A 27,314-nucleotide genomic window follows, 5' to 3' on the forward strand; every position below is an offset into this window, starting at 1 on the left:
AAGCTGATAATTTGTAAACCTGACTGTCAGTCAATCAATCAACTCGTGAAATAACTTCAGTAAATGGTATTTCCTGGAATTTTAAACACATCTCTCGATTAAATCAAAATGTTTTTGCATCGAGAAACTCAGATGGAGAAAAACAAATCTGCGAGTTGGCTTTGAAGGAGTCCGGTCCCGGAGTCCGTCCCGTGTTTCTCTACCCTCGCTCTCTGCCGGGGTGATTACTCTGCATGCTTTACTCCATCCCTGAGAGACTCACACACACTCACACACACTCAGACTCCAAAACACACTCACACACACTCTTCCCTCAGGTTCCCGGCGGTCCGGCGTGGACGTGTCTCGGAGCAGCCTGGATGGAGCCGTGGATGGAGAACCTGAGGACCGACGGCATCCACCTACACTGACCTCAGCAACCATGGAGTTTGGAAGAGTTTGGTCCCGACATCAGAGGACGCTGATCGTCACCATGATGATGTTCAAACTGGGTGAGTCACCGAGACAGTTCTTAACTCGTAGTTTCGGTCGTGAGCGTTTGCTGCGTGGATCTTGATGCGGGAGCTCGTTGTCGTGGTTACAAACACGCGTAATAGTTTTCGAGGTGTTTCCTGGGAAAAAGTTGATGGATTTGCTGCTGAACATTTAAACGACGTTCAGTTAAAAGTTCAAAAAGTTCAAAAGAGTTCATCTAAACATGCAAAAAATGGGAAATATGTTCGAAAGCGGCCGCGTGGAGATCAAATATATGACTTTGAAATAAATAAGTAAATAAATGAAGCATCTTGTCGTAAATCAATGAGAAAATACCGTTTTTTTTCTGTAATTATCAATAAATTACAAAGTTGTTTTTTTTTTTTTCCAGGAAACTCTTATTTTGTTAGAATAAAATCAAATCACTGCAACATAAGGAATCCGTCTATGAACAGGAAGTTGAATATTGTTTTTGTTATTCTGTCATCAAAGTGACGTCGTCACATGAATCGCGGAGGGATAACGAGCAGATGTTGAACTTATTTAACTGGATTTAAGTAGCCGCTCGTGTGTGATGAGTCCTGGGGTGTGTCTTGGTGTGTGTGTGTGGGGGGGGGAGGGAGGAGGGGGAAGGGAGGGAGGGGGGGTGTTGTTGGTCACCCCCGGCACCTTATGAAACCCCCGGTGACCCATTTTTCCCGCGACCTTCATTTTGTGCGCGTCGTCCGAGGGGCTGCTCGTTTGAAACGGCGCAGCAGCAGCCCGGCAAGAGATTGGCCGTGGGTGGCATTGCTGAGGATCGCCATGGTAACGAGCTGAGCGTCCGGCTGCACTGCTGCACAGCCTTTTTTTTGTTGTCTCGGCTTTGAATGGATGGGGGGGAAGGAGGGGGGCATGGGGGGGTGATGGGTATTAAGGAGCGTGGCAAGAGACCTGGCACTCTGCTCTGGGAGTTTTTAAAGAAAAAGACAGCTGAGGACACACACACACACACACACACACACACACACACACACACACACACACACACACACACACACACACACACACACACACACACACACACACACACACACACACACACACACACACACCGAGCGGAGGTGGTGAGGTGATGATGAGGATGACAGGGATTGTGAGATGCAGGGGTTTGCTTGGTAACGACCGCTGCATTCAAGAGAACTAAACAAAAGAGGGTTTGAAAAGTTGAGCAACAGGGTTTTGAGGAGATCGAGCCAATAAGAGGACAGAAGATCTGTCCAACCCGGCATCACGGCAGAACGTGAAATAGACACGCTCTAGCCCGTGATACCGGCTCGACTCCTCTCCGTCTCCGTCGGCCTGTTGAACTGCTGTCGTCTCCAGATGATACTCAACGCAGGAGTCGAGTGCTGCCGAGTGCAGTTTCGGGCCGTCGGTGTGAAGCTGCTGACTGACGCAGGCAGAATTTAAAAGATAGAAACTACGAGGGTGAAAGAGTTAATTCATGTAAAAAACCCAAAAGCATTCTTCTTTTTGAGAGCCTGCTGACTAACTAACTCCTCAGAAATGGCTCATCAGGAGAACTGGAGTTCATTGTAGCTGCAGTGACTCATCCGTGAAAGTAAAAAAAATAAAATAAATAAAGCCTTTTGGATTATTTTTGCCCCCTGAACTCGACTCAAATGCAGAAAGAGACAAAAGCGGATGTACGTCTCGGCCTCTGTAACTGGGACTGAGTCACGGAGGGATTTCCTGCATTTTTCCCAGTAAAGCGGAGCAGCCACCTGCTGTGGAGCCTTCGGGAGCACAAAGCCCCAAAAAACCCCGGCGGAGCTGCCAGCCTCTCCCGTGATTCAATAAAATTCCTCTGAGCTCAATTGGTTGTGCGTTAGCTTTGGGAGGAGGAGGAGGAGGAGGAGGAGGAGGAGGAGGGGGAGGGGGGGGGGGGGGGCTTTTTGATTTGCAATTTTAACGTAAGCAGGGTCAAGTTAGAAGACTCAGATTTACTTCAGAGCTCTGCGTGTGACTCACCTCCCTGCTTTCCATCAGAGGGAGTAGTTATGTGTCGGGGTGACCCCCTCCCCCACACACATACACCTCTCCCCCTCCCCCCCGAAGAGCCACGCTGAGGTCTCTGGAGAGCGTCGACCCCGACACCCTTCTACCTGCTAACAGCCTGCTCTGTGTTATTGTTGGGCCGAGGGGAGCCGGTACCAGCCGGTGCCAGGGATCCACCCTGTCCGGCCGGCCTTAATCGTGATCTATGAGGTGCTCGGTGATGGAGGAGGGGGAGGGGGAAGGAGGAGGTGATGGCCTGTGAGTAAAGGAGGAGCTGTTATCAGCTCCCTGGAATGTGTGAGGGGTTGATTGGTTTGGAAGAAGAGGTGAGGAGGAGGAAGGAAACCCTGCTGGATTCACTCAGGTTTCAGCTGGTTCAGCTCTTCTCGGGCCGGTCCTGGGGAGGACCCGCGCTCTGAAAATGATCCCGGTACGAGTTAAAAACAATGATGCAAGCCAGAGGAAATGACACCTCTGAGAAAGACGACACAGCTCAGGTTGAGAAACCTGCGACACATTTCACCGGTGAAACACGACAAGAGGATGAATTCTCTGTATTTACATCCCTTCAATCACTTCATCAACTAATGAATGAGGGATTATTTTCAGATGGACCTCCAGAAAACTAAGAAGAAGGAGTGACTTTAGCTAACAACACCGAGATAACTGATGGACACATTTTATTCACTTTGGATTTGATGAGAGAAGTTGAATGGGAGTCTATGGAGCCGGAGGCTTTTTGGAGCCGACCTCTAGTGGCACTCGCTGGTATTGCAGCTGAAGACACTTCTGGATCAGAACCATTTTTCAGACCTGGAAGGAGGAAGACTCGGTGTTGGAGCAGATAGAGGAAGAGATCGGGGTGTTAATGTGAGACGAGGGGTGCAGGTGTTGCAGGGAAGACGTAAACGCATTGTGATGCCGTTGTCAGCAGAGGAGCTGCTGTTTTATTGGTGGAGGTTTTATTCTTGTGAAAGGTGGGAAAGGAAGGTGTCACAATTTCACCTGCTTGACTTTCAGGTGTTTCCTCTTAACAGCCAGAATATGTGACTTCTGAAAGAAACCAGAGAGCTGAATTTATGAGCTTGAGGATAACGTGTCAGTGTTGCGTTTTTCCTCTGCAGGCGTGAAGTGGAAGTTGTCTTATAAAGTTTCAGCACCAAAAAAAAACACGTGGTTAAATTTCTGGGGAAAAAAAAAAAATCATGTTTTGGCTTAAAATAAGCGTGAAGTATGTTATACGTTAAGTAATTACTTTACTTACGTTAAATAGTTCCACGTTGACTTTTGTTTCGTCCTGGACTTCGACACCGGTCTCCATGGTAACAGTCCTGCCCCTCCCCAACCTCCTCCTTACAGACCTTATCAGTATTTCTACTTCATGACTTCACGTCCTCCTTCGACGGTCATAAACGCGTGTAGGTTTCACGCCTTGGCGACGCATCTTCTCGTGCACAATGGCTGAAAAATGAACATGCTCTTATTTTGTGAACCCAAAAGTTTCCGTCCAATTAGATCGCCGAGGTGACAGAGGACCATATACTGTACGTACAATAAAATAAAAAAAAATGCTTTTTAGGATACTCAAAGACATTTTACAGGTTAAAATGATCAAAAACAACAGAATAAAAATAAAAATCACACATTAGTCACACAGTAAAAGCAGCTCTGAAAAGGTGGGTTTTGAGGACGGAGCATTGAATTGTTGCAGCAGGTGCAGAAGTTACGTTAAATCTGTGTTTTCATTTCCTAAAAGGAAACAAGGCTCAACAGCGAACTGTTGAGAATCCGCATTAGTGGGACTAAATATTTGTACATTTGGACCCGGATAAGTCAACGCTTCAAATAACAGAAGGTTCTGTCGGACGTAACTTTCTTTAATCCCTCTTTAGCTGTCAGAGATAAAACCTAAACACGTATGTTGGAGATATTTTGAGACAATCTTGAGAAAATCCATTAATTTTTTAAGGCGTTTAATGTCCTTACTGTATTTTTTTTTTCTTTTTCTACAGTCTTATGTCCGGCACTTCAAACTGTGTTTAACTTTCATTGACCACACCGACAGCTGCGAGCTCAGGCGTGTAATAAGTTTACTTTTAACACCATCTGCTGCGACCTTAAGTCTGGAGGAAAAGAGGAGCTTTTTCACTCTTCATCACCAGATTGCTTTCTAAGCACCTCTGAAGGTCACCGTCCCCCCCCCCCCCCAACGACGTAAAACAGATAAATGTGCTGCGTTGGTAAACAGGTCACAGATGTCTACTTTTATCTTCAACTCAGTTCCATTTAAAGTGTAAAATTATGAAACTCTTTACACAGTAAAACACAGGAAATATGAAAACAAATAGGGGAAACTGTTAACATCAGAACAAGAAGAAAGTGAACGGCAAATATAAAGAATATAAATACTAATGAAGTGTCAATATAAAAAGGTCATTTTAAAACAACATGGAGTATTGGCCCGATGCCGGGAGGGTAAATTTGAGCGTCGTGAGGGTTCAGTTTTTTTAGTTATAAGTTTTATTTTATGAAAGGAAGGTTTTAAGCTTGTTCTTAAAGAGTGATTCAGTCATATCTGTTTTTGTGAACATGGTCTGTTCCTTAAATATAAAACCACTTCCACATTTTTTCAACTACAAATTTCCTCGACAAATATTGTCTTACATCCGGCTCATTATTTATTATTAGTGTGAAAATATTCATTATTTGCCGTTTGAAATGCAGCCGTCAGCCAAGTTTTCAGGATCAACACATTAAAAACTCTTGTGGATATTCACGAGGTCGGAACTCAAAATTCTCTACAAGCCTCGAGTTCACGAGTCGTGACCTTGTTTGCTGATGTTTAACAGAAAGGTCAGAGGTCATGGAAGTTTGTTTTTCGTAGGATGTTAAGCTAATATATCGTAATTTTAGTCACGTAGAGTTTGTCTTCGTAACTTAGATAAAAGCCTATATCTGAGGAAAAATGTTGATCTTCCAGACGTCCTCTTTCTTTTCTCTTTGTGACTTTGCATTTCCTGCTTCACATTACCAGCAGTTAGCTTGCCTCTGTGGCTTCTAGACGCTACCCACGTTGCTGTTGCCTAGCAACAGATTGGTGTTTTTTTTCTGACTTGAATGCCAAGCATACAGCTCACAACAACATTGAAACTGAGTTTACAGTGTCTGAATTAGTGATAATCTACTATCTCAATTTGTGTTCAGGATTTAGGCTTCTCAGAAAGTTCTTTTTATAAAAATTTTGTATGTATATTCATGAAAAAATGGACTCCCTAATATCTGTTTTCTCCTTCCGTTTCCAGGCCTCCTGTGCACGGCGGCGGCAGACAACTGTTTGTCGTCTCCCTGCCACAACGGCGCCGCCTGTCTGGACCACCTGGGCGACTACGTGTGCATCTGCCCCAAAGGACCCGTGTGGTTCATGGGCAAGAACTGCGACAAGCTGTACGACACCTGCGCCATGGCGCCGTGCGCCAACTGCACCAGCACGCCGGGCACCCGCGAGTTCTCCTGCCTCTGCCCCGACGGCTTCACGGGCCTCAACTGCACGCAGGAAGTGGATGACTGTCTGAGTGACCCCTGTCAGGGCGTTCGGTCCGTTTGTATGGACGGGTTGAACGGGTACTCCTGCCACTGTCCCGTCGGGTCCGGAGGGGAGGACTGCCAGGACAACGTCACCATTTGTACGGAGGAGATGTGCCAGAACGGCGGCTCCTGCGTGGACGTCCTGGACGCCGGGCCCCGGTGCCGATGCGCCGACGGGTACCAGGGGAACCGGTGCGAGGAGAACATCGACGAGTGCCGGTCCGAGCCGTGCCAGAACGGAGCCATCTGCAAGGACGGGGTCGACGGCTACCAGTGCTTCTGCGTGCCGGGGTTTCAGGGCTACCACTGCGACCTGGACATCAACGAGTGCGCCTCGCGACCCTGCCAGAACAACGGCACGTGTCTGGACGAGGTGGACCGCTACAGGTGCGACTGCGCTGTGGGATTCAAAGGTAACAACGCCGTGTTGAAATAGTTCATGTTTTACAACAGGCTTTTTAAAAAGGAAAGACATTAACTCACATGAAACTTAACCTCAGTTGATTGCTTACAATTCTTTTTTGTATTTTAAGATTTTTTTTTAAATGTTATTTTTTAATCTGCAAAATGAGGCGTTATTTAATTCGAGATTTGCTCATTTGCATAAATTTTCAGAACAAAAATTTGAACGTTGGTGTTCAGTGCATATATCATTATGTCTGATGTAACAAAAAAAAATCTGCTTAGAAATCAAGGTAAAAGTAAATGATCCTGACATTGTGAAGTTTAATGCACTAATTTGCCAAAATGGTGAAAAAAAAAATAGCTTAAATAAAGAAGCACAATTTGCAAATCAACACTTCCTGCTCACAGCCCTAAAATTAAAAAAGTTGGAGCATGATTATGGGGAGGGTGGGCACAGCAGCCTCCATCCTGTCTGAGACTTTCTTTCTCCTTGTTTTAGGTGAGATTTGATGCATACATTTATGACATTAGGGTGTTTAATGACTTTAGATTTGGTCACTTCAGGAGAATGATTTAAAAGAAATCACTGATCTGGGAGTACAAATTAGTCCAATCACATATTTTAATTTGATTTAAAACAGACAGGAAGTCAGACCGTTTCCTTCATGAAAAGCGGCGTCTCAGTTTAAGTAACGTTAGGCTGCAGCTGAGCTCCGGTGTTTATTTCTTTGTATGTCTTTAAGATAATTAAGGGTGTGTTGCCGATCTGATGCTTTGGCCCCGTGCCATCATCCCCCCCACTTCTGTTACCTGCAGGGATTAACTGTGAGGCGGAGATCGACGAGTGTGAAGTGCAGCCGTGTCAGAACGGCGCCACCTGCCGAGACCACGTCGCCGAGTACTCGTGCGAGTGCGTGGCCGGTTTCCAGGGCCGAGACTGCGAGGTCAACGTCGACGAATGCGCCAGCGCGCCCTGTCTGAACGATGGCCGGTGCATCGACGGGGCAAACAGGTAAGTCGGGACCACAGACTGGATATAAAAGTGTTCGTAGTTTCCGCCGATGCAAAAGTGCCTTAAGATGCAATACCACCGAATGCCACTAGAGGTCGGCTCCAAAAAGCCTCCGGCTCCATAGACTCCCATTCAACTTCTCTCATCAAATCCAAAGTGAATAAAATGTGTCCATCAGTTATCTCGGTGTTGTTAGCTAAAGTCACTCCTTCTTCTTAGTTTTCTGGAGGTCCATCTGAAAATAATCCCTCATTCATTAGAAAAGAAGATTCAAGAAGACCTGTTTTTGGGGGCGTGTCTGTTTGATTGACAGGCCTGTGGTGCAGTCAGGTTACAGCTATCAGTGGACAGGACGTAGTATCGTCAGGTTTTCAATCAGATCAGTCGGATCCACCGCTGGCTCCTCCCCCAGCTCGTCCAAATATGGTCACTTCCTGTTTATATTTCCCTCTCACACTGAGCCCGCTCAGTCTTATCGCGTCTGCCCAAGGCTGCCTGGCAGACATTAAAGTTGACCAGGCGTGAGAGTTAATCCACTTATTGCCTATCAGATGAGTCATCAGATGTCTGGAGGTGCTGTGAATACGTGGTACAGTTAGTGAGGAAGAGGAAGGACCTTGGACGTTAATCTTACGAACTTGCATCAATTTATTTTAAACTTAAAGAAATAAGTTGAGTTGTTTTTTTGCCAGTTTGTAGAATTTAGTTTTATTTTATATTTCTTTAGCCAATAAAATAAACAGACAACATTAGTGACCTCGCCTTGCTGCTGATTGCCGTGTTTGACTGGCCTCTTCTCTCTCAGCTACGAGTGCGACTGCGAGGAGACGGGCTTCGTCGGCGACCACTGTGAGGACGACATCCCTGAATGTGCGTCCGACCCCTGCCAGCACGGAGCCACCTGCTTGGACGGAATCAACCAGTACAAGTGCCTCTGCTGGCCAGGTACGCTGCGTAATGTGACATCAACAAATTAACACAGGATTTAAGGGCTCTGCTTTTTCTCTCTTGTTCGAATGTTTTAAGAAAAACAGGAACTAGTGGAGGTCACGAACACATCGTGTGCCCCGGAGGTCGGAGGTTTCCCACACATAAATCAACAAAACAAAGGCGTTGAATAAATTGGCGCTTTGAGTTAAAGAGGCTGAAGAGCAAAGACGTTTATAGCAGAGCCTCGTAAAAACCGACGGGGACGCTCTGCTGCAGGGCGGAGACGAGTTGTGTGCGGTCTTCTTGTGATTTAAGTGGATTTAAAAGACCTGAAGTACACGTGAAGAAATATCAACAGCTGTAATTGTTCCTCCTGTTTATGCTGTGACTCAGAAAAAACAACATCTTTGTATGCGTGAGCAGCCGTTTTGTTTCCAGCTCAGTGTGAGACTCTCTTCTTTGTTTGTGTCCTCTGATCTCTGTGTGTGTCTCACTGTGTGGCGGAGCCTCAACCTCTGCTGCACTGACACACAGGTGGAGCGAGCGAGGGGGAGGTCGTCATCCACCCAGACAGATTAAAAAATAAATAAATATAAAAAGCTAAAATGGATGAACAAATATAATTCTTGTATTGAAAAGTGAGACTTTAAACGTGTGTGTGTGTGTGTGTGTGTGTGTGTGTGTGTGTGTGTGTGTGTGTGTGTGTGTGTGTGTGTGTGTGTGTGTGTGTGTGTGTCCAGGTTACGAGGGAGGGAACTGCCAGGTGGATATAGACGAGTGTGAGGAGCGTCCTTGTGACAACGGTGGCGAGTGTTTCCAGCGCTCGGACGTCCTGAACTACGGGACGCTGCCTGAACTCGGCGCGGCCAACTTCACCTACGAAGGCGCCGCCGGCTTCATCTGCCGCTGTCTGCCGGGCTTCACCGGTGAGATCCTCGTGTCCGTCGCCCCGTGATGTCACGGCGAAGCGTCGAGGACGCCGACGTTGAATCTCACTCACGTGCTCGTCTTTGCAGGAGACGACTGCTCCGTCGACGTGGACGAGTGTGAGTCTGCTCCGTGTCAGCACGGCGGGAGCTGTCAGGACCTGGTCAACTCTTATCGGTGTGTGTGTCCAGACGGCTTCACAGGTAGGAGAATCTTATCTCCTTAACCAAACATCTGTCCTAAGCTGCTCTTCCTGCAGAGACACCGAGCACAAGCTCACTGGCCGTGAACACAGACTGGATATAAAAGTGTTCGTAGCTTCCGGGTCTGTAAAATGGTTCTGATCCAGAAGTGTCTTCAGCTGCAATACCAGCGAGTGCCACTAGAGGTCGGCTCCAAAAAGCCTCTGGCTCCAAAAAGCCTCCTGTTTGATTGACAGGTCTGCGGTGCAGTCAGGTTACAGCTATCGGTGGGCGGGACGTAGTATCGTCAGGTTTCCAATCAGATCGGTCAGATCCACCGCTGGCTCCTCCCCCAACTCGTCCAATTATGGTCACTTCCTGCTCCAAACTGCTCTGAACTAGCAAAGATGGTGACGGACAGAATCTGGTGCAGAAAACGCTGTAAGACATCATGCAGGACTCCAGTGGAATCAACTCATCTTTTTTCTTTAATTTACTAATTTAATTAGTACCAAGCGTCTTTTGTGCGCTGCAGCTTTTGTCCTTGACCCTCCTCTGACCCCTGACCCCTGAGACTTTTACCCCTGCCCTCTCCATTGCTTTCACGCCCCGTTGACTTTGCGACCCCACTTCTTAAAAATATCCTGTGCAATAAGACTTCCCGGCAATTTTAATGGTGTGTTTGGACGCATTGTGACGAAAGGTGCACGACACACACACAATTAAATTTTTTTAGTGCAGTAACACAAATATTTTGTTTTTATATATTACAGTGATAGTAATGTAGTAGTATTAGATTGTAGTAGAAAAATGTAATCAAATGATTACAAAAACATAATAATGAATGCTGCTCGATCACTCAACTAATAAATGACCTGTCAGTAGATTTCCCAGCATGCACTGGTTGATCATTAAGATTCTCCACAATTTTAACAGGGAAAACAAATATGATGGAAACTTGCGTCATGATTCTGGTATAAAAGGACGAGAGTGAGAAAACAAACTCAGAGAAACATTACAAAACAAACCACATTATTAACCACGAAGGGAACTCGATAAATACACAAACATAAACAACATAACAAACTAAGAGTTCACACAATATTGAATCAGGATAATATCTGGTTTAGTTGAACTGTAACGCATATTGGTCGAAACATAAAGTTAGATTTCACTGAGAATTTTTATATCATAGTAAATGGAGTCGTGTTTTGAAATTGCTCGGAGCCCTTATCAATATTTCAGATGTTTTATACTCTTCACTAAAAGAAGTAACCAACAGAATAATCAATAATGGAAATAACTTTAATTTACAACCCTGAATTTGTAGGTTCAGCATGCTTCATTTCAATAAAATGAGAAACAGCTTGTCCTTCCTTAAACAGCCCATATACTGCATTTTACCTTGTTAAATAATGTATGTTTTATTGCAACATCATTAAACTAGATTAAAGTACATTTCATTCTGTTTCCTCTGAAATCTTTCTGTTCTTACCTACACAGAAAAAAAACAACCTTAATAATTACTTAGCTCGAACATCCTCAGCAGAAACCAGCGCAGACAGATAACCTTCATGTCAGCTCTCAACCTCTCCTATGCTAAACAATAAAGGGTTAATCCTCCTCCTGCTGATCATTCCTCATGGCCAGCCAAGGTATTAATTCCTCATTAGAGGAGATTTGTCACTGCATCACTCAAAACAGGAGGAACTGCACCGAAAGCTGACCTCGACGCCCAGAAATCTGGACTTAGAAGTGAGGAACTCGGGCCAAAAGGCTCTTATCAACAAAATCACGGGCTAATTTGCTAACGGTATTACGACCGTGAGACGTGGAGGTCTACGGCGGAGCGGGGGGTGAGAGGGCATATGGAGGGGCACAGCAGAAAACAACAAAGCCAATAAAAGCCATATGTCGACCGTCCATCTCTGGCATTAAACGGGGGGTCTCCGAGGAAATTTATCAGTGGGGAGGGGAGGGGAGAGGAGATGGGGGAGAGGGGATTACTGCAAAGCTCCTTAGGAGCCTAATTAAAGGCTGATGAAAAGAAAAGAAAGAAAAAAAAAAAGACGATACACAAAACGGTGGGAGCAAAACAAGGGGTCCAACTGATCTGTACGTCATTCCTCTCGCATGCTGCGTTTGTGCAACAGCTGGTAGAGAAAGAGGAAATGCTGAAGACACAAAAATATCATCCTGTTAGGTTGGTTTGGGTCATTTTTACTTCTAATAAGCTACGGTTTGTTTCTAAAGGCCAGTTAAAAAACATGTTGGAGAAAATAGATGTGTGGGTTGAGTGAGCATCTTGTTTCTCTTTACAAACCTCAGGTCTGTTCATCACATCACCAGCAACACGTTCAAGCTTGATTCGGTCAATTCATTATCCCGGTTTTTCTCACCGATGCGTTCAATGAAAAGCGTGAAATAGACACGCCGGTTCACTACCAGCAAAACGTGAGATAGCCACGCTTTGGCCTCTCCAGGCGTGAAGGTTACACGTGTTCCTGTAAGGGACAAAAATAAAACGTACGTGCAGACATGTGATTTACAGGAGAAGGAAACTTTATGCAAAAACACATGGTCGGGGTTTGGGAACCAATTACCAAAGTTAATGCCTTCAAATGTTTTATTTGTTCCAAACCGCAAAGATATTCAGTTTCCTGTGATTGAAGACAAAGAAAAATTGAAAATGTTTGATAAATTTGGCTAAAAAAAAAGAAAGAAAAAAGACCTAGTCCATTCCTGAAATTGCAGATTTCATTGCAAATCAAGAAAAAGAGGTTGTCACTTCCTGGGTTCGAACCTCAGTGTCCCACGTGGCTGTCTGCAACTGTAACTTTCACTACTAGACAGACGTTTACGTGCCTGTAACTTTCACGCTTACAAAACGTGTAACTTTCATGCCGAGACAGGCCAAAAGGGTGGCTATCTCACGTTCTGCTGTCGTGGACCGTCGTGTCTATTTCACGCTTTGCTGTGATACTGGGTTGCTTTTAAAGGTACTCGGCAGGTAGTTTGTTCTTCTGTAGGTTCGGTCTGCCTCAGCATCCTCTGTGTCTTCATGTGACCTCAGACTGACTCCATGATGTTGAGATCAGGACTCTGTGGGGGGTCAGACTGGCTGTTTCCAGACTCCTTGTTCTTCTCTTGGCTGAAGGTAGTTCTTCACGGCTCGTTGTGATGCTGCAGGATGAATTCAGGACCAATCAAACACCTCCGTGATGCGACAGAGTGATGAATAAGAATCTAAACATCTGGAGTGGTTAAAGTGTGAGGCAATATCCAGATGTTCGACTGAGATACTATGGAAGATGATGTTTGAGATTATTAATGTGAATAAATAATTAAAAAGATGAGATTTGTTAGACTGAAGCAAATTCTGAGGTTAATCTGAAATAAACTGTATTTATTTTCATATTATTCAAACAGACAATGAGATTAATTATGATTCCACGCAAACTATTTCTCACCTAATCCTAATAAACATTTAATAATATAAAAGCATTGAGTAAAATTCAGATTTCATGTTTCAGAAATTCTCAAAAAAGTTTTTTTGAAATCTGATACTTTAGTTTAATTCGTATAATTTTAAAGGAAAAGGTTAAAATCATAATTTTAACATTTTTGAAATGTTTTGCTTTGACTGGAAACCGTAACACTTTTCATCTAATAATTAATTTTCTATTTTTCAATAAATTAAAACTAATAAGATTTGTTTTCCTCGTAAGTTCAAGATTCACATCAGAACTCAAATTTTAAGTTCAAGTCCTCAAACAGGCAGAAATAATGAGATAATGAACCATTTACAAACCTGAATAGAAGAAAAAAACAAATCCCCTCTTAGCCCTGAACCTGCAGCACCTCCTGCTGGTTCCTCCCTGCAGCTCCTGCTGCTAGCGGGCATCCAGAAAGCAGTGAGGAGGAGGAGGAGGAGGAGGAGGACCGCAGCGCCGCATTCCTCCTGTCAAACAGTGACAGGAGCCAGCTGGAGGCTTACTGCTCTGAGCTACAGACGGGAGAGGAGCAGGAGGGGTGAGGGACTCAGGGAGGGGAGGGGAGGGGAGGGGAGGAGGAGGAGGAGGAAGAGGAAGAGAGAAGGTGGGCAGGGCTGCGTTGTAATCACTCCTGCCTGGTACAGAGTGGAGGAGTGCCGGCACTTGTGCTTTGTAAGCTGGACAGAGAAGGAGAAGGAGAAGACGTGGTTGTGTGGACATCCAGCAGTGAGGTGTCTTCAGAGGATCAATGGGGGGACTGAGGAGGATGATGATGATGATGATGATGATGATGCTGAGCTGCGGCGGGCCGACAGGTACAAGCACTTTTTTTTTTTTTTTTTTTTTTTAAAGGCTTCCCGTTTGCCACAGAAGAAAAGTTGCATGCTGGTGCATGATGGGTGGAGTCTTGGCAGCGGCTGGTGTGGAGCGGCTTTAAGGCTTCCTCCAGAGAGTGTTGGAGGACTGTACGTTAATGCAGGTTGACTGCTGCTGCCACGGCTTACTGTTGAGCACGGCTTGATGAGGTGTGTGTGTGTGTGTGTGTGTGTGTGTGTGTGTGTGTGTGTGTGTGGTACAAGTTTGTGGTGCAATATTTCAATGTCAATATCAGTCTGTTTTAATTGTGTTAAAGAAGTCTTGTTGATGTCTAATTGTGCCATTAATATCTATTTCCTCAGGTCATTTCCTCATCTGCAAATTACTGCAGATAATTAATGCAGTTTGTGTTCAGATCTTCATCTCGTTAAATGATTTAATGTAGTTTGACTCCCTCTGCAGTCCCCTTGTTTTGTGCATTTATTTGGACAAATATGTGTGTTGTGCTGCAGAACTGCACGTCAGCGTGTCTCTCTCTCTCTCTCTCTCTCTCTCTCTCAGGTGTGCACTGCCAGGTGGACGTGAACGAGTGTGACAGCGATCCCTGTAAGAACGGCGCCACGTGCGAGGACGCCGCCAACTCCTACAGGTGCCGCTGCCCGGCGCCGGAGCCCGGCCGCGAGCCGTGGGGCGGGAGAGACTGCGGCGTCGTCCTGGTCGGCTGCCGGCAGCACCGGTGTCAGCACGGCGCCGGCTGCGTCCCCGTCCTCGGCGAGGACGACGGCGAGCACGGCTACGCCTGCCTGTGTCCGCCCGGCTGGACCGGCGAGCGCTGCAACACCTCCACCACCTTCTCCTTCGGCTCCGAGGGCTACGTCCACATGCAGCTGCCCCTCTTCGGGAACAGGACGAAACGGGACGCCGACGACCCGGTCGGCGGGCTCCACGTGCAGCTGCGGTTCAGGAGCACGCTGCCCGACATGGTGCTCTTCTACCGGGGCAGCAGGGACCACTTCGTCTCCCTGGAGCTCGTCCAGGGCTCCCTCCTGGCCCGGGTGAAGTCCGGGAAGGCGCTGCGGGCCGCTCACCCGGGCCCGGTCGACGACGGAGAGTGGCACCGGGTCACCGTGAGCATGGACGAGAGGCTGGTTCTGACTGTGACCGGGCCCGGCTGCGAGGAGGGATGCCAGGTGAAGAACGAGGGTCACAACCACCTGATGTTCCTGCAGCCCGGCTCCTTTCGGCAGCTCTACGTGGGAGGGGCGCCGCCGGAGTACCTGGCCCAGCTCTCCACCCGGAGGGGCTTCATCGGCTGCATGGAGGACCTGCAGGTGGACCACAAGATGCTGCTGCCTCAGGACCTCATCAGGGAGGAGAACACGGGCCTGGAGATGGGATGCACCAAGAAGGACTGGTGTCAGGACGACCCGTGCGGGCAGCGCGGACGGTGCGTGGACATGTGGGTCCGAGCCGGCTGTCGGTGTGATCGGCCGTACTACGGAGAGCGCTGTGAGAAAGGTAAGAGCGTTCACATAAGTTGACGTATAAATTTACTCTTTATGACCTCTGGATGGATTGAAGCATTTATTTGGAAATAAATGTTAAATGCCACCGCTGCAGCAGAACCTCATAAAAACACAAGAACACTTTCCCAGGTTTATTATTGCTGATGTCTAAAATATTCTTTCTTCACACGCTCCCCTCCTTCAGAGTTCCCATCCTGGACCTTCGGGCACGAGAACACCACCAGCTACTCCGCCTTCAACATCTCCGAGACCCACGGAGACGACTTCGCCGTCTCCTTCCTGCTGCGCTCCCTCAAACACAACGGCCTGCTGCTGCAGTTCCAGCGGGAAGGAAACGCCTACCTGACCGTCTACCTGAAGGAGGGCACCGTGGCCATCTACAGCCCCCACACCACGCTGCTCTCCGAGGCCAGGCTGGTCACCGACGGCAACGACAACCTGGTGACCGTGAAGGTGCACTACGGCCACGTGGTCTTCCCCAAGGCGGGGAACCGCCGCGCCCTGGGGAACGTGAGCGTGGAGGCCGGGGACGAGGTGTACGTCGGGGGGCTGCCCGCCGGCGCCGACACCAGCGCCTGGGGCGGACACTTCAAAGGCTGCCTGCAGGACATCCGGCTGGACCACAAGCACCTGACCATGGAGGATCTTCATCCGGAGGAGGAGGAGGTGGAGGTGTACCGGGCGTCCACGGAGGAGAACGTGCTGCTGGGCTGCCTGAGCGACGACACGTGCAAGGTAAAGGAGAAATTACTGCACGATCAGCATTTTAACTACAGACAAGAAATGACATGAGTTGTGTAGAGAAAGGTTCGTCTGAAATTTATGTTTGTAATGTGATGTGACGCATAAAGTGGATAGAAAAGTGTTCGTAGCTTCCAGGTCTGTAAAATGGTTTTGATCCAGAAGTGTCTTCAGCTGCAATACCAGCGAGTGCCACTAGAGGTCGGCTCCAAAAAGCCTCCGGCTCCATAGACTCCCATTCAACTTCTCTCATCAAATCCAAAGTGAATAAAATGTGTCCATCAGTTATCTCGGTGTTGTTAGCTAAAGTCACTCCTTCTTCTTAGTTTTCTGGAGGTCCATCTGAAAATAATCCCTCATTCATTAGAAAAGAAGATTCAAGAAGACCTGGTTTTGGGGGCGTGTCTGTTTGATTGACAGGCCTGTGGTGCAGTCAGGTTGCAGCTATCGGTGGGCGGGACGTAGTCAGATCCCCTCAAACTTTAAAGCTGCACTGATTTTTTGATATTTTTATGAGCTATGGGTCACATGACTGCGTGTAACTTAAAGTCCAGCATTTTGAACGACCCTCAGACCGGCTGTCGAGTCTCCAGTCGGTGGTTTTAGAAACGGTCAGTTAGAAACCCGTCAGCTGATAGAAGAAAGAGACGATTACCTCGTTGAAGAGTCTGTGTGACGTTTTAAAACCTGACAAATGATGTTGTAATGCACGCTGCCCCCCCTCCCACTCCTCTTCCTCCTCCAACACTGAACTCCTTCTGATCTGTTTGTTGGCGCTCAAATCCTCGTGCGTGGTCGCACCAGGTGAGAGCTTGCACTGTGGTAATCCCTCCATCTGTGCGTGTGTGTGTGTGTGTGTGTGTGTGTGTGTGTGTGTGTGTGTGTGTGTGTGTGTGTGTGTGTGTGTGTGCGTGCGTGCGTGTGTGTGTGCAGGATGAGCCCTGCTTCAACGCCGGACGGTGTCGCGTCACCTGGAACGAGTTCAGGTGCGACTGCTCCGCCAACTACTCGGGCCGGCTGTGCGAGACGCGCCTGTGGTGCGTTGACGCGCCGTGTTTGGACGGCGTGAGCTGCGTCGACCTGCAGGACGGTTATGAGTGTGAGTAACGCCCCCCCTCCCCTCCAAAACACACACACACACACACACTCCTCCCTCCTCCCCCCACCAAGCTGTGATCACCACGGTTTTATTTACCTGTGCGGGGTCGAGTTACGTCGGGCCGGGTCGCCTTTGTTTGCGTACAGCTTTTCTTAATGAGACTCGAAGACTTGAGAAGTTTTTCTGAAGGAGCTTTTCACAGTAAATGTTCAGGACAACCTGACAAACTTAGACATCAAAAGAAACCCTCCTTAATACAAGAGAGGAGGGACGGGGGACAGGGGACGGGGGACGACTCAATGACCTCGACAGTCCTCCAACACGTGCTGAAAAACGAAGGTTATGTTGGCACAGTGTGTGTTAGCTGCTTTTATTTTGAAGAAGAACTGAACTGGCAACAGGAAGCAGCAAGTTTTATACGCAACACACAACACTGTGAAATGTAAATAAAAAAATGAATGCAATGATTTGCAAATCGCATAAATCCATATTTAATTGAAAATAAACCAAAACAACATATGAAATGTTGAAAGGGAGAAATTTTTATTGTTTTATGAAAAAAATATACCTCTCATTTTGAATTTGATTCCAACAACATGTATCAAAAAAAGAACCTCATTAGTTGAGATGTTCTACCAGGTGGGTTTTTTTGTGTTTTGTTGAACCTGAAACTTTTGAGACGTGTTGCTGGTAAACTGATTTAAAATGAGCCGATATTTTTCATAAAACAATAAAATATCTCAGTTTAAACATTTTAAATCTATTTTCAATTAAAAAATGAGTTTACATGTTTTGCAAATGTTTGCATTGTGTTTGTATTTAACATTTTACACAGCGTCCCAACTTTTTCAGAAAGGGGTTTGAAGTTAGAAAGTAAAACAACAAAGAAAGGAGCTCCATGATTGAACCATTTTTAATTTGCTATAAAAATTCATTCACTGCAGTTCTGACATTTGCTAATTAAGTTGAAACGAGGGAGTGACCGCTGGGTTCAGATTTCAATGTTTTCTTTAAAAGCAAGGCAAGTTCATTCGTAAGGCACATTTCAACAACAAGGCCGTTCAAAGGTTTTCACATAAAAACAGGAAAAGCATCGAAACACCAAGCTACCAATTAAAAACAGCGACTATAGCATTCAAATAAAAGAAATAAAAACAAGCTAGAATAGGCTAAAAGTTACAGTTCAGTGGAGAAGACATCAAATTCAGAAATAAGTTGCTGTGCAGAGCAAGAAATGAATCAAGATCCTCAAATGGGGTTCAACGAAACGGAAAAGTCTAGTTTTTGTTTTTTAAAACTGGATCGTTAATGTCGCTGAAGAAAGAAAAACGTCTCTTCCTGGCGTCTCTGATGTAAATCTGTTGTGAACATTTTGCTGACGATGTTGACGGATGCATTCTGGCGTGTTCTTCTCCCTTCAGGTTTAACTGAAGCCACCTTCCAGGACAACTCTCTCCAGTATGCGGCCAACGGCTCCCTGCTGAGCGCCGTCACCGACATCACCGTGGACATACGGACGCGGGACGAGAACGGGATCTTGTTCCGGGCCGCCAGCCGGGCCGAGGTCTTCTGCCTGGGCCTGATCAACTCCAGCCTGCTGGTCAAACTGGACAGCGGCGCCGGCGCCGAGCTGCTGGCCTTCACCAGCGACGGGAGCGTCGCCGACGGGGCGTGGCACCGCGTCCAGCTCACCATGGTGGACCCCACGGTGTCGGCGTCCCGCTGGCGCCTCACCGTGGACGGTCGCAGAGCCGGCGGCAGCTTCGGAGTCAGCGGCAACCTCAACTTCCTCAACGACACCCAAATCTGGCTGGCGGAGAAATACACCGGATGCTTAGGGGAGGTGAGAGTGGGCGGAGTCTACCTGCCGCTCACGCGGGTGCCGGACGCCCCGCAGGCGAGCCGCTTCTCCAGACTCGGCGGGTACGAGCCGATCACCGGCTGCCACGGCGCTCCGATCTGCGACTCGCAGCCCTGCCTCAACCGGGGCGAGTGTCAGGACCAGTTCAACGAGTTCAACTGCAGCTGCAGCCCGGGGTGGGAGGGGGAGCTGTGCAAGACGGAGATCGACGAGTGTTCGTCGAATCCCTGCGTCTACGGGACGTGTAAGGACCTCATGGCGGACTACCGGTGCGACTGCGAGCCCGGGTACGAAGGGAAGGACTGTCGGGACGAGGTGGACGACTGCCTGGAGTTCAGCTGCGTGAACGGAGGACTCTGCGTGGAGACGGTGGGAACGCACACCTGCTCGTGTCCTCCGGGATACGTCGGCAAGCGCTGCCAGTGAGTACACACCTTTCTACTCTATTCATTTATGTAGCGCCAGATCACAACGCAGGTTATTTCAAGGCACTCAACACAGTAAAGTTTTTAAAACCGAACTTTACAGCATTATACAGAGCAAACCAACAATTCAACAATGTAAGCTTCTGTAGGAGGAAAAAAAACTCACCTTTAAGGGAGAAAAACCTCCAACAGAAGGAAAAACTCTCTTTTAACATGAAGAAACCTCCAACAGAAGGAAAAACTCTCTTTTAACATGAAGAAACCTCCAACAGAAGGAAAAACTCTCTTTTAACATGAAGAAACCTCCAACAGAATGAAAAACTCTCTTTTAACATGAAGAAACCTCCAACAGAAGGAAAAACTCTCTTTTAACATGAAGAAACCTCCAACAGAAGGAAAAACTCTTTTAACATGAAGAAACCTCCAACAGAAGGAAAAACTCTCTTTTAACAGAAGAAACCTCCAACAGAAGGAAAAACTCTCTTTTAACAGAAGAAACCTCCAACAGAAGGAAAAACTCTCTTTTAACAGAAGAAACCTCCAACAGAAGCAGGATGTTTCTATTACAGCAGTCACTTGGTTCAGATGGACTATTTGAATTTGTTATTGGCTGAAAGACGTATTTTCTAGTATTTTTTTTCTTCTGTGAGTCTCTTGTGTTGCTTTCTAATAACTGCATTCAGTCAGCAAAAACAATAATCTCACATGTTTTTACTGCAGAAGAATATTAGTAATGAACCGATACGACTGCGCCATTAAAAACGATGTTTGAGAGTTGCATGATGGGAAGTGTGTCTCTTTAAATGTTGTTGCTGCTTTGAGTACCAAGCGGTAAAAAGTCTGGGTATCTCCAGTCTCTGCTGCCTAGATTACTCCTTCAATTTAAAAGTCTTATCAGTTGGGTGTGTAATATTCATGTTAAACCTGATTAGCTTTAATAAAGGGTTTGTTTGTTGTGTCCACCAGGTGGCGCTTCCCTCCGGTGGCGTGTGACACCAACACCCAGTGCCTTAACGGAGGAGTCTGCATCGGAGGCGACTCCGGAGGCAACTGCACCTGCAGGCCGGGATACACAGGTGACAGGTGAGAGCACAGGTGGGGGAGGAGGGAAGGGGGGTCTGAACCACAGCCAAGCGTGAAGATCTGTGTGTGTGTGTGTGTGTGTGTGTGTGTGTGTGTGTGTGTGTGTGTGTGTGTGTGTGTGTGTGTGTGTGTGTGTGAGCTGCCGCTCTGTCAGCCAGCGTTGTGTTAAAGCCCCGCTGACGTGTTTCAGGTGCGAGTCAGAAATAGACGAGTGTGAATCCGGTCCCTGCCTCAACGGCGCCACCTGCCTGGACAGACTCAACCACTTCCAGTGTGTGTGCGTGCCGGGCTTCAGCGGCACGCGGTGCGAGAGCAACGTAAGTAGACCGACCGGACGCTTCACCTACGGGGGAACCTGAATTTATAGATTCAGGTTCCCCTTCAGCTGCCATGGAAACCAGGATGTAGAAATGATACACTTCAGAAAGCTTTCAGACAACTTCACTCTGCAGAGTTTATTGTATTGTAGATTTGATTTTAATTAAAAATAATTAACCCTTTTCCCCCCAATAATCCACCCTCAGTCAACCAACCTGACAAAGTGAAAACATCCTTTTGGAAATTTTTGCAAATTTCTTAAAAGATCAATAACTCTCATTTACACAAATCCCTAATTTAATAGTTTGAAGCTCCTTGAGCAGCAACGGCAGCTCTAACTTTTTTTTTTTTTTTTTGTAGATTGGTGGAAAAAAACCAGCCAATTCTTGGGGTCTGAATACTTTGTGAAGCAGCTTTATTATGATATTATCATGTTTGTTATCTACTTCTCTGCATGTTCAACTGCAGACCTGAAATTGAACATATACATTATTTGACTTATGGTTGTAGCGTTGTTGCACTTCATTTCTGATGTTCCCAAAACTTGTAGAGTTTCAGTCGAGAGTCTTCAGGTTCAGTAACATCTGGGCTGTTGTTAAAAGACCTTTTATTCACTCTCTCACACAGTTTTCATACAGGAAAAAGTAAAAATGACAGTTTTTGTCTTTTTTTAATTTTTTTATATCTCACTTTGTCCTGATGATGAGGACAGAGAGAGATGTTGTTCTGATCCAGTTTGATCTCACAGTTGTGGACCTTTTTCATAAGGACATAAGGACGTTTATTGTCATCGTAAAAAAACTCCTCAGATTAGCAGCAAGAACAAGGTTCTTAGGGGGGTGATGGAGGCAACAGCTGTTCCTCAGCCTGTTAGTCCGGGTTTTTGATTGTTCGACGCAGCTCAAAGTGCTTCAGAGCAAGAAAATTAGATGCAATGTTTGAAGTAAAAACAGATATAAAGGAGCATTTAAAAATATAGAAAAAAACCGAGATGAATGAGAACCAATAAAATGATACACAAATAGAGGTAAAATATCAAATAAGCAATATGCATTTTGAAGGCGCGGTAGTTGAAAGTGCTGATGTAAAGAGATATGTTTTTATCTTTCTTTTAAAAGTATTAGCGGATTTTGATAACATGCACACACATTGTATCAGCTGTTATTAAAAGCACCAGGTTCAATAAGAGAACTTAACATGTACGTCTGTGCTGTCGTCCTGCAGAAAGAGGAGCAGAAGGAGCGAATCCCCTGGCTGGTGGTGGCCATCCCGCTGATCACCCTCTGCGTGCTGCTGGCCATCCTGGTGGTCTTCTCCCTCGTCATGACGGCGCGGAAGAAGCGCCAGTCGGAGGGCACGTACAGCCCCAGCTCGCAGGAGGTGGCCGGCGCCCGGCTGGAGATGGGCAGCGTCCTCAAGGTGCCCCCGGAGGAGAGGCTGATCTGAGCCCCCCCCCCCTCCTCCTCCCACCCACCCACCCGCCTCGCCGGCCTTTATGTCCGAAAGGATGCGCGTTAACGGGAGGGAGAGAACTTTTGCTCTGCGGTGTCACGCTGCTCGGCTCCTCCCTCCTCCCTGACAGGAAGGAGACGGACGATGAATCAATGACGGATCCTCCGCCTGGGAATAAACTACTGATGTTGGTGGACAGGTAAAGAGAGACGGTGGGGGGGAGGGGGGGCGTCAAAGGATGCTCTCACCCTCAAAACAAATCCCTCTGAGAAGTCGCACGCTCCGGAAACATTTATAGATCAGACCGGCATTACGTCATCCAGGGGCGGGCTCTCATGACCACGCCCCTTTTCTGGGGATAAACAACTGACGGCAACGTTGAGACTAAACTAACCGGTTTAAATGATTACGCCTCAAAGTTTCTGTGTAGTAAGTTGCACCAACAATGTCAAAAGATCTTGATAGAAAAGCGTTATAGCGCCACTTTATACGAGGGAGGACAACGGGACGCTAATGTAGCTCAGTCAGTCAGCACAGTGCTAATGTCAGCTAGCATATTATTTGCAGAGGACACCTCTGACCGCTGAGTGGGGTTATAGCGCTAGCTTGATGCCTGAAGAGGGATCAAATTGAACTTTTCCATCCATCTGGCGTGTTCGATGGCAAGCAAAGCGGACATATATTTTCTTGACGTGGTGTTTTGGGCTCGTTTATAAGGGAATTTACCTCTGGTGGTTTGGTTTGGTACCCTATCTGATTTTGATTTTGCGTTAAAGTCTATGGCGATGGGTGACTTGTTTTTCACCCAAAAAGGGGCGGAGCCAAAGTTCCCGGATGTGCCGGTCTGATCTGTGGTTTAGCAAAGAAAAACCTTCCTCCGCAGGTTCCAGCACTGATTCTACTTTGCATGATGAAGAACGAGGAATGTGTAAAAAAAAAAAAAAGGAGTTTAACTGCATCAGTATAAATCACACAACAACTAGATACTCCTTTTAGTCCCTTTACTGACACGTAGAAGGAGCCATGACGGGTGTATGCACCTGCTTTTTTCTCTTCTTCCACAGGTCATTGTTTTTACCTAAAGGAATGTATTTTAGGTTCGAACCTCATGTTTTCCTCTGCTGAATCAGAAATGTTGGATTTGCCGTTGCCTCGAGCGTCGGGGGTTTCTTCGCGCGTAATGCGCCGCTCATCCCGAGGAAATGAGCATTCCTACGATGGAGGCGGCGTTTGTCCGTCACGGGGTTTTTTCCTTCCTCTCCTCATCTCAGACGTCTTCGCCGTGAAGGAAAAGACGCAAACAGAACCTCCGACTGAATGTGTGGACGAACGTCAGAGTCCAAAACGAACTGCTGTATCGCGACGACCGTCCGTGTTCACTGTCATCGGTCTTCACTGTGTAATTATACTGTGAGTGTTTTTCATTCGTGTCTTTGTGTTGTGTATATTGTGCTGCAAAAGTTGAAGCCACTGTATTTTTGTTGTTGTTGTTGTTGTTATATTTTCAAGGGGAACAAATATTTAATGGTAGGAAACTTATCGCTGAGGTCTCAGGTGGTCTCGTCACTATTTGTGGTCATAAGAAATTTCCAAAGTCAGAAAAAACACGTGAAAACGGGACGATTTTTGTTTTTATTGCAAAGAAGTAAATTTAAAGGAATAATGCAACATTTTTCTAAATGCAGTTATTCACTTCCTTTGAGAGAGAGGACTGAAACTGTGAAGGTAGTTTTGTGTCTTTTTGATGCAGCATAAAAGACAGTTTTGAGAGCAAATTTCACGCATTGCAATCAAAAGTAAAGTTTGTAAGTAAAAATGTTTCAGCTGAGAGTGAAATTATTTGGATCGCAAACAAATTCTCCCTCAGTTTTGTTGGTTTTAGTAACGAAAAGTTTTTCACTTGCAACTAAAGAAGTCTGATAATCAAAACCTTTGTGACAATAGGAGGGAGAATATTTTTGCAATCCAAATAATTTTATTCTAAGTTAGTATTGTTTTACTTACAAACTTAATTTGCTCTCAAAACTCTTTTATACTTGCATAAAAAAAAACAAAAAAAATTAGCTTCATAGAAACCTCTTGTTTGTGTCTTTGTTTTGAAGGAGCTACATTCAGAAAATGGTTAGCCTAGCTTAGCATAAGGACCAGGGGTAAACAGCTAGCCTGGCTCTGGCCCCAAGTAAAAAAAAAATAAAACATTTACCATGAATAAGTTAAATCATACAACTATTTAAACAAAACAAACAGAAATTAAAAAAAGGTTCTTTGCAGAAAACAGCTGGGTTCAGTGAGGTTGCCAGGTTTGGCACATTCCTGCCATTACAGAGAACGATGCTAAAACCTGACTGTTTCAGGAAACCAACAATACGCCTTCTGGAAAACAGGTGGTTCAGTTCCAGCTCTCCAAAAGTTGCCATTTTTCCATTCCTGTTCGTCTAAAACAAAAGACCCTGTTTCCGTTTTTTTTAATGCTAAGCTAGGCTAACCACCTCCTGACTCTGGGTCTACATGCAGACATGAGAATAATATTGATCTTTTTTTTTTTATTATTTATTTCACTCTCAGAAAGAAAGCAAACGAATATAAAGTCCAATTTTTCAGGATTTTATATGAATAAATAAAATTGTCTGGGTTTTCCCGCTAAAAATCTTAGCGGACAAACCAACTAACCGGCTAACGTTTCACAAATACTGACCAGGCTGCCTTTGACCTTGAGAGTAACATAAAGAGTTCTTTCATGTGAGAATTAGCCCCTTGAAGTCTGATGCCACTGTACCCACAGCTGTACTCCAGGAAGTCCGACCGCCCGCCTGCCTTTTCACTCTGTGCTCACTCAGTGCTGCTAACTTTACCAAACCACTAAACCCGGATGCTTTTACTGTTAACGGACAGTCTCACGTTAACAGAAAGGGAAGTGACAGTAAGTCACAGCTGATTACGAACTGGAGTTATTACTATTGAACGTGGTGATAGATGTCATTTTAAAGGGGTAATACGTCAATTTGGTACAAATGAATCAATTTCTTTAGTTTACTTCCAATTTACTTCGTCCAATCAAGTATAACTGACCCTAATATTGCCCGTATATAGTACAGACTAGATAAAGTATGCGACCAAAAGTATGTGGACACCCTTGTACAGATACTCCTTGAGAGCTCACCCTTTAAAATGACTGCAGGGAATGTACAGGTATGTGCACGACGAGACGCTGGTATGTGCCTTCATGTTCTCCTGCAGCCATCAAACACCACCCACCTGTTACTGTGACCGTCATTTGTTCCTGTTCGGACATTTTGAAGAACTTTGAGCGGACTGAGAGGTCGGCTGACAGACGCCTCACTGTGAGAAGTGTATGTAAATATTCACATTTTGATAAAAAGCGTACACGAACATACAGTATTATACGATGTTGTGAGTTAACAACAGATCATACACAGGGCAGACGAACACCCCCAGCTATGTACAGAGCGGTAGTGAATTTACACTGGAGTTGTTTTTACTAAAGCTGTACCATGTACAGCACACTGTAGGTCAGTACATGAGGAGTTCTGCTCCAAAATATGACAAACTTATATTATTGAATATTAATAATTGCCTGGAGCTGTTTAAAGACAGCATACAGTTTGTGGGTGATGTTAATAGGTCAAGATAGGATGTGCACTGTGAGAGACTGACGAGCACTTGTGTCAGAACTGCTGATGACTTCGATGTTGTTGCCGCTGTTATAAAAAGTCTCATTCTGGAATAAAACTCTTCATTTGTACTGATAACACGTGTGTCTATGGAAATGTTTTAGATGGTCTGTGTGAAATATAATGTCTACTTTTATTTCAATCATGTATCATGCCAAACCTTGTAATACACTCATCTGTCCACTAGAGGGTACAGTGTCATTGTCACAATTTGCCTCGCTAACGCGTGAAAAGTTAGTTGCCTTCGGTTTAGGAAAAAAAAAACACCTAATTAGCTTTAGGAACACGTTGATGTAAAGTCAGTGTATGTTGAGCAAGTGAAATACGCTAGAATTTAAACTTTTAAAAAGTCACACTATAGCATGTCGTCCTAAAATGTGGGAAAAAAGTCATACATGTCGTCCAAAAAGTGAAAAAAAAGTCATACTATAGCATGTCCAAAAAGAAAAAAAAAATCATACTATAGCATGTCCTCTGGAGGATGCCGCGAATTCCAATGCTGGACCGGCAGGTTTGGGCCAGCAGGGGGCGTCTGGATACACTGAGGCAGGATCTCAGGGGAGTGTCGACTGGTGATCTATGTGGAGCGAAGATGAAATGCAGGACCGGGGTTGAAATACTGTCAGGCGGTGATCGGTGGAGTGCAGCTGTGCCAGCCGGCCGGAGGAGCAGAAGAGGGAGGAGCCTGGAGGAGTGGAAGCTGAGAGACCACACCCACCAGACACAGACCAAAACAAAACGCACAGGGAACATGGAAACAAACACGGGGAATGACAGAAACGAGAGGAAAGGAGAATCTAAAGGAAAAACACCTGGACGTACAGGGATCCTGACATGTTGTCCAAAATATCATGAAAGTGGAGCATTTACTCATTCAAAAAAAATGCAAGCATTTGATGATTTTTCTATTTGAAAGTCTGTTTCCTAGGTTACCATGTTCATCATCATCTCAGACCAAAACATGACCAAGAATAGATCTGGTCTTTCTTCAATAACCTTGAATTTCATCAGGATACTTAAAGCCAAAATTAACCAAAACAAAATGAAATGAAATATAGTGACCTTTCAGCTAAGCTACACCTGCCGCATAATGATGATACAATAAATCACAGATTTGTTTGGTTCCAGAACAGCAGAGCCGTTGCTGGATGTGGACATACAGCTCATGATGTGCATTTACAGACGACAAAACAGGAAATGAAATGTCTAGAGTGAAGGGGTTATAAAGACAGACCCTACAAACAGGAGACTT

At 45.9% G+C, this 27,314-nt stretch overlaps 1 protein-coding gene across 1 annotated transcript; it reads left to right on the top strand.

Moving 5' to 3' along the window:
• The first annotated feature begins 283 nt into the window (after positions 1-283).
• Positions 284-22,933, top strand: LOC138622590 (protein crumbs homolog 1-like). Its single transcript, XM_069701471.1, has 13 exons — positions 284-491; positions 5,817-6,512; positions 7,321-7,516; positions 8,322-8,461; positions 9,187-9,372; positions 9,463-9,576; positions 14,427-15,383; positions 15,576-16,126; positions 17,066-17,231; positions 18,653-19,514; positions 20,484-20,600; positions 20,791-20,917; positions 22,143-22,933. Exons 1-13 carry the CDS (start codon positions 422-424, stop codon positions 22,362-22,364), a joined length of 4,404 nt encoding a protein of 1,467 aa, XP_069557572.1. The 5' UTR covers positions 284-421; the 3' UTR covers positions 22,365-22,933.
• Positions 22,934-27,314: the final 4,381 nt, after the last annotated feature.

This window comes from Brachyistius frenatus, unplaced genomic scaffold, assembly GCF_029030835.1.
Source record: "Brachyistius frenatus isolate BFR_SWC_R1_liver_20210118 unplaced genomic scaffold, ASM2903083v1 Contig_37, whole genome shotgun sequence".
NCBI classification, from domain to species: domain Eukaryota; kingdom Metazoa; phylum Chordata; class Actinopteri; family Embiotocidae; genus Brachyistius; species Brachyistius frenatus.

Bases quoted from the DNA above. Each gene is read 5' to 3' on its own strand.
- LOC138622590 (XM_069701471.1), top strand. From the start codon at position 422: ATGGAGTTTGGAAGAGTTTGGTCCCGACATCAGAGGACGCTGATCGTC. The intron at 8,462-9,186 runs GTACGCTGCGTA...GTGTGTGTCCAG, and splicing joins CAAGTGCCTCTGCTGGCCAG to GTTACGAGGGAGGGAACTGC. The intron at 20,601-20,790 runs GTGAGAGCACAG...GACGTGTTTCAG, and splicing joins CCGGGATACACAGGTGACAG to GTGCGAGTCAGAAATAGACG.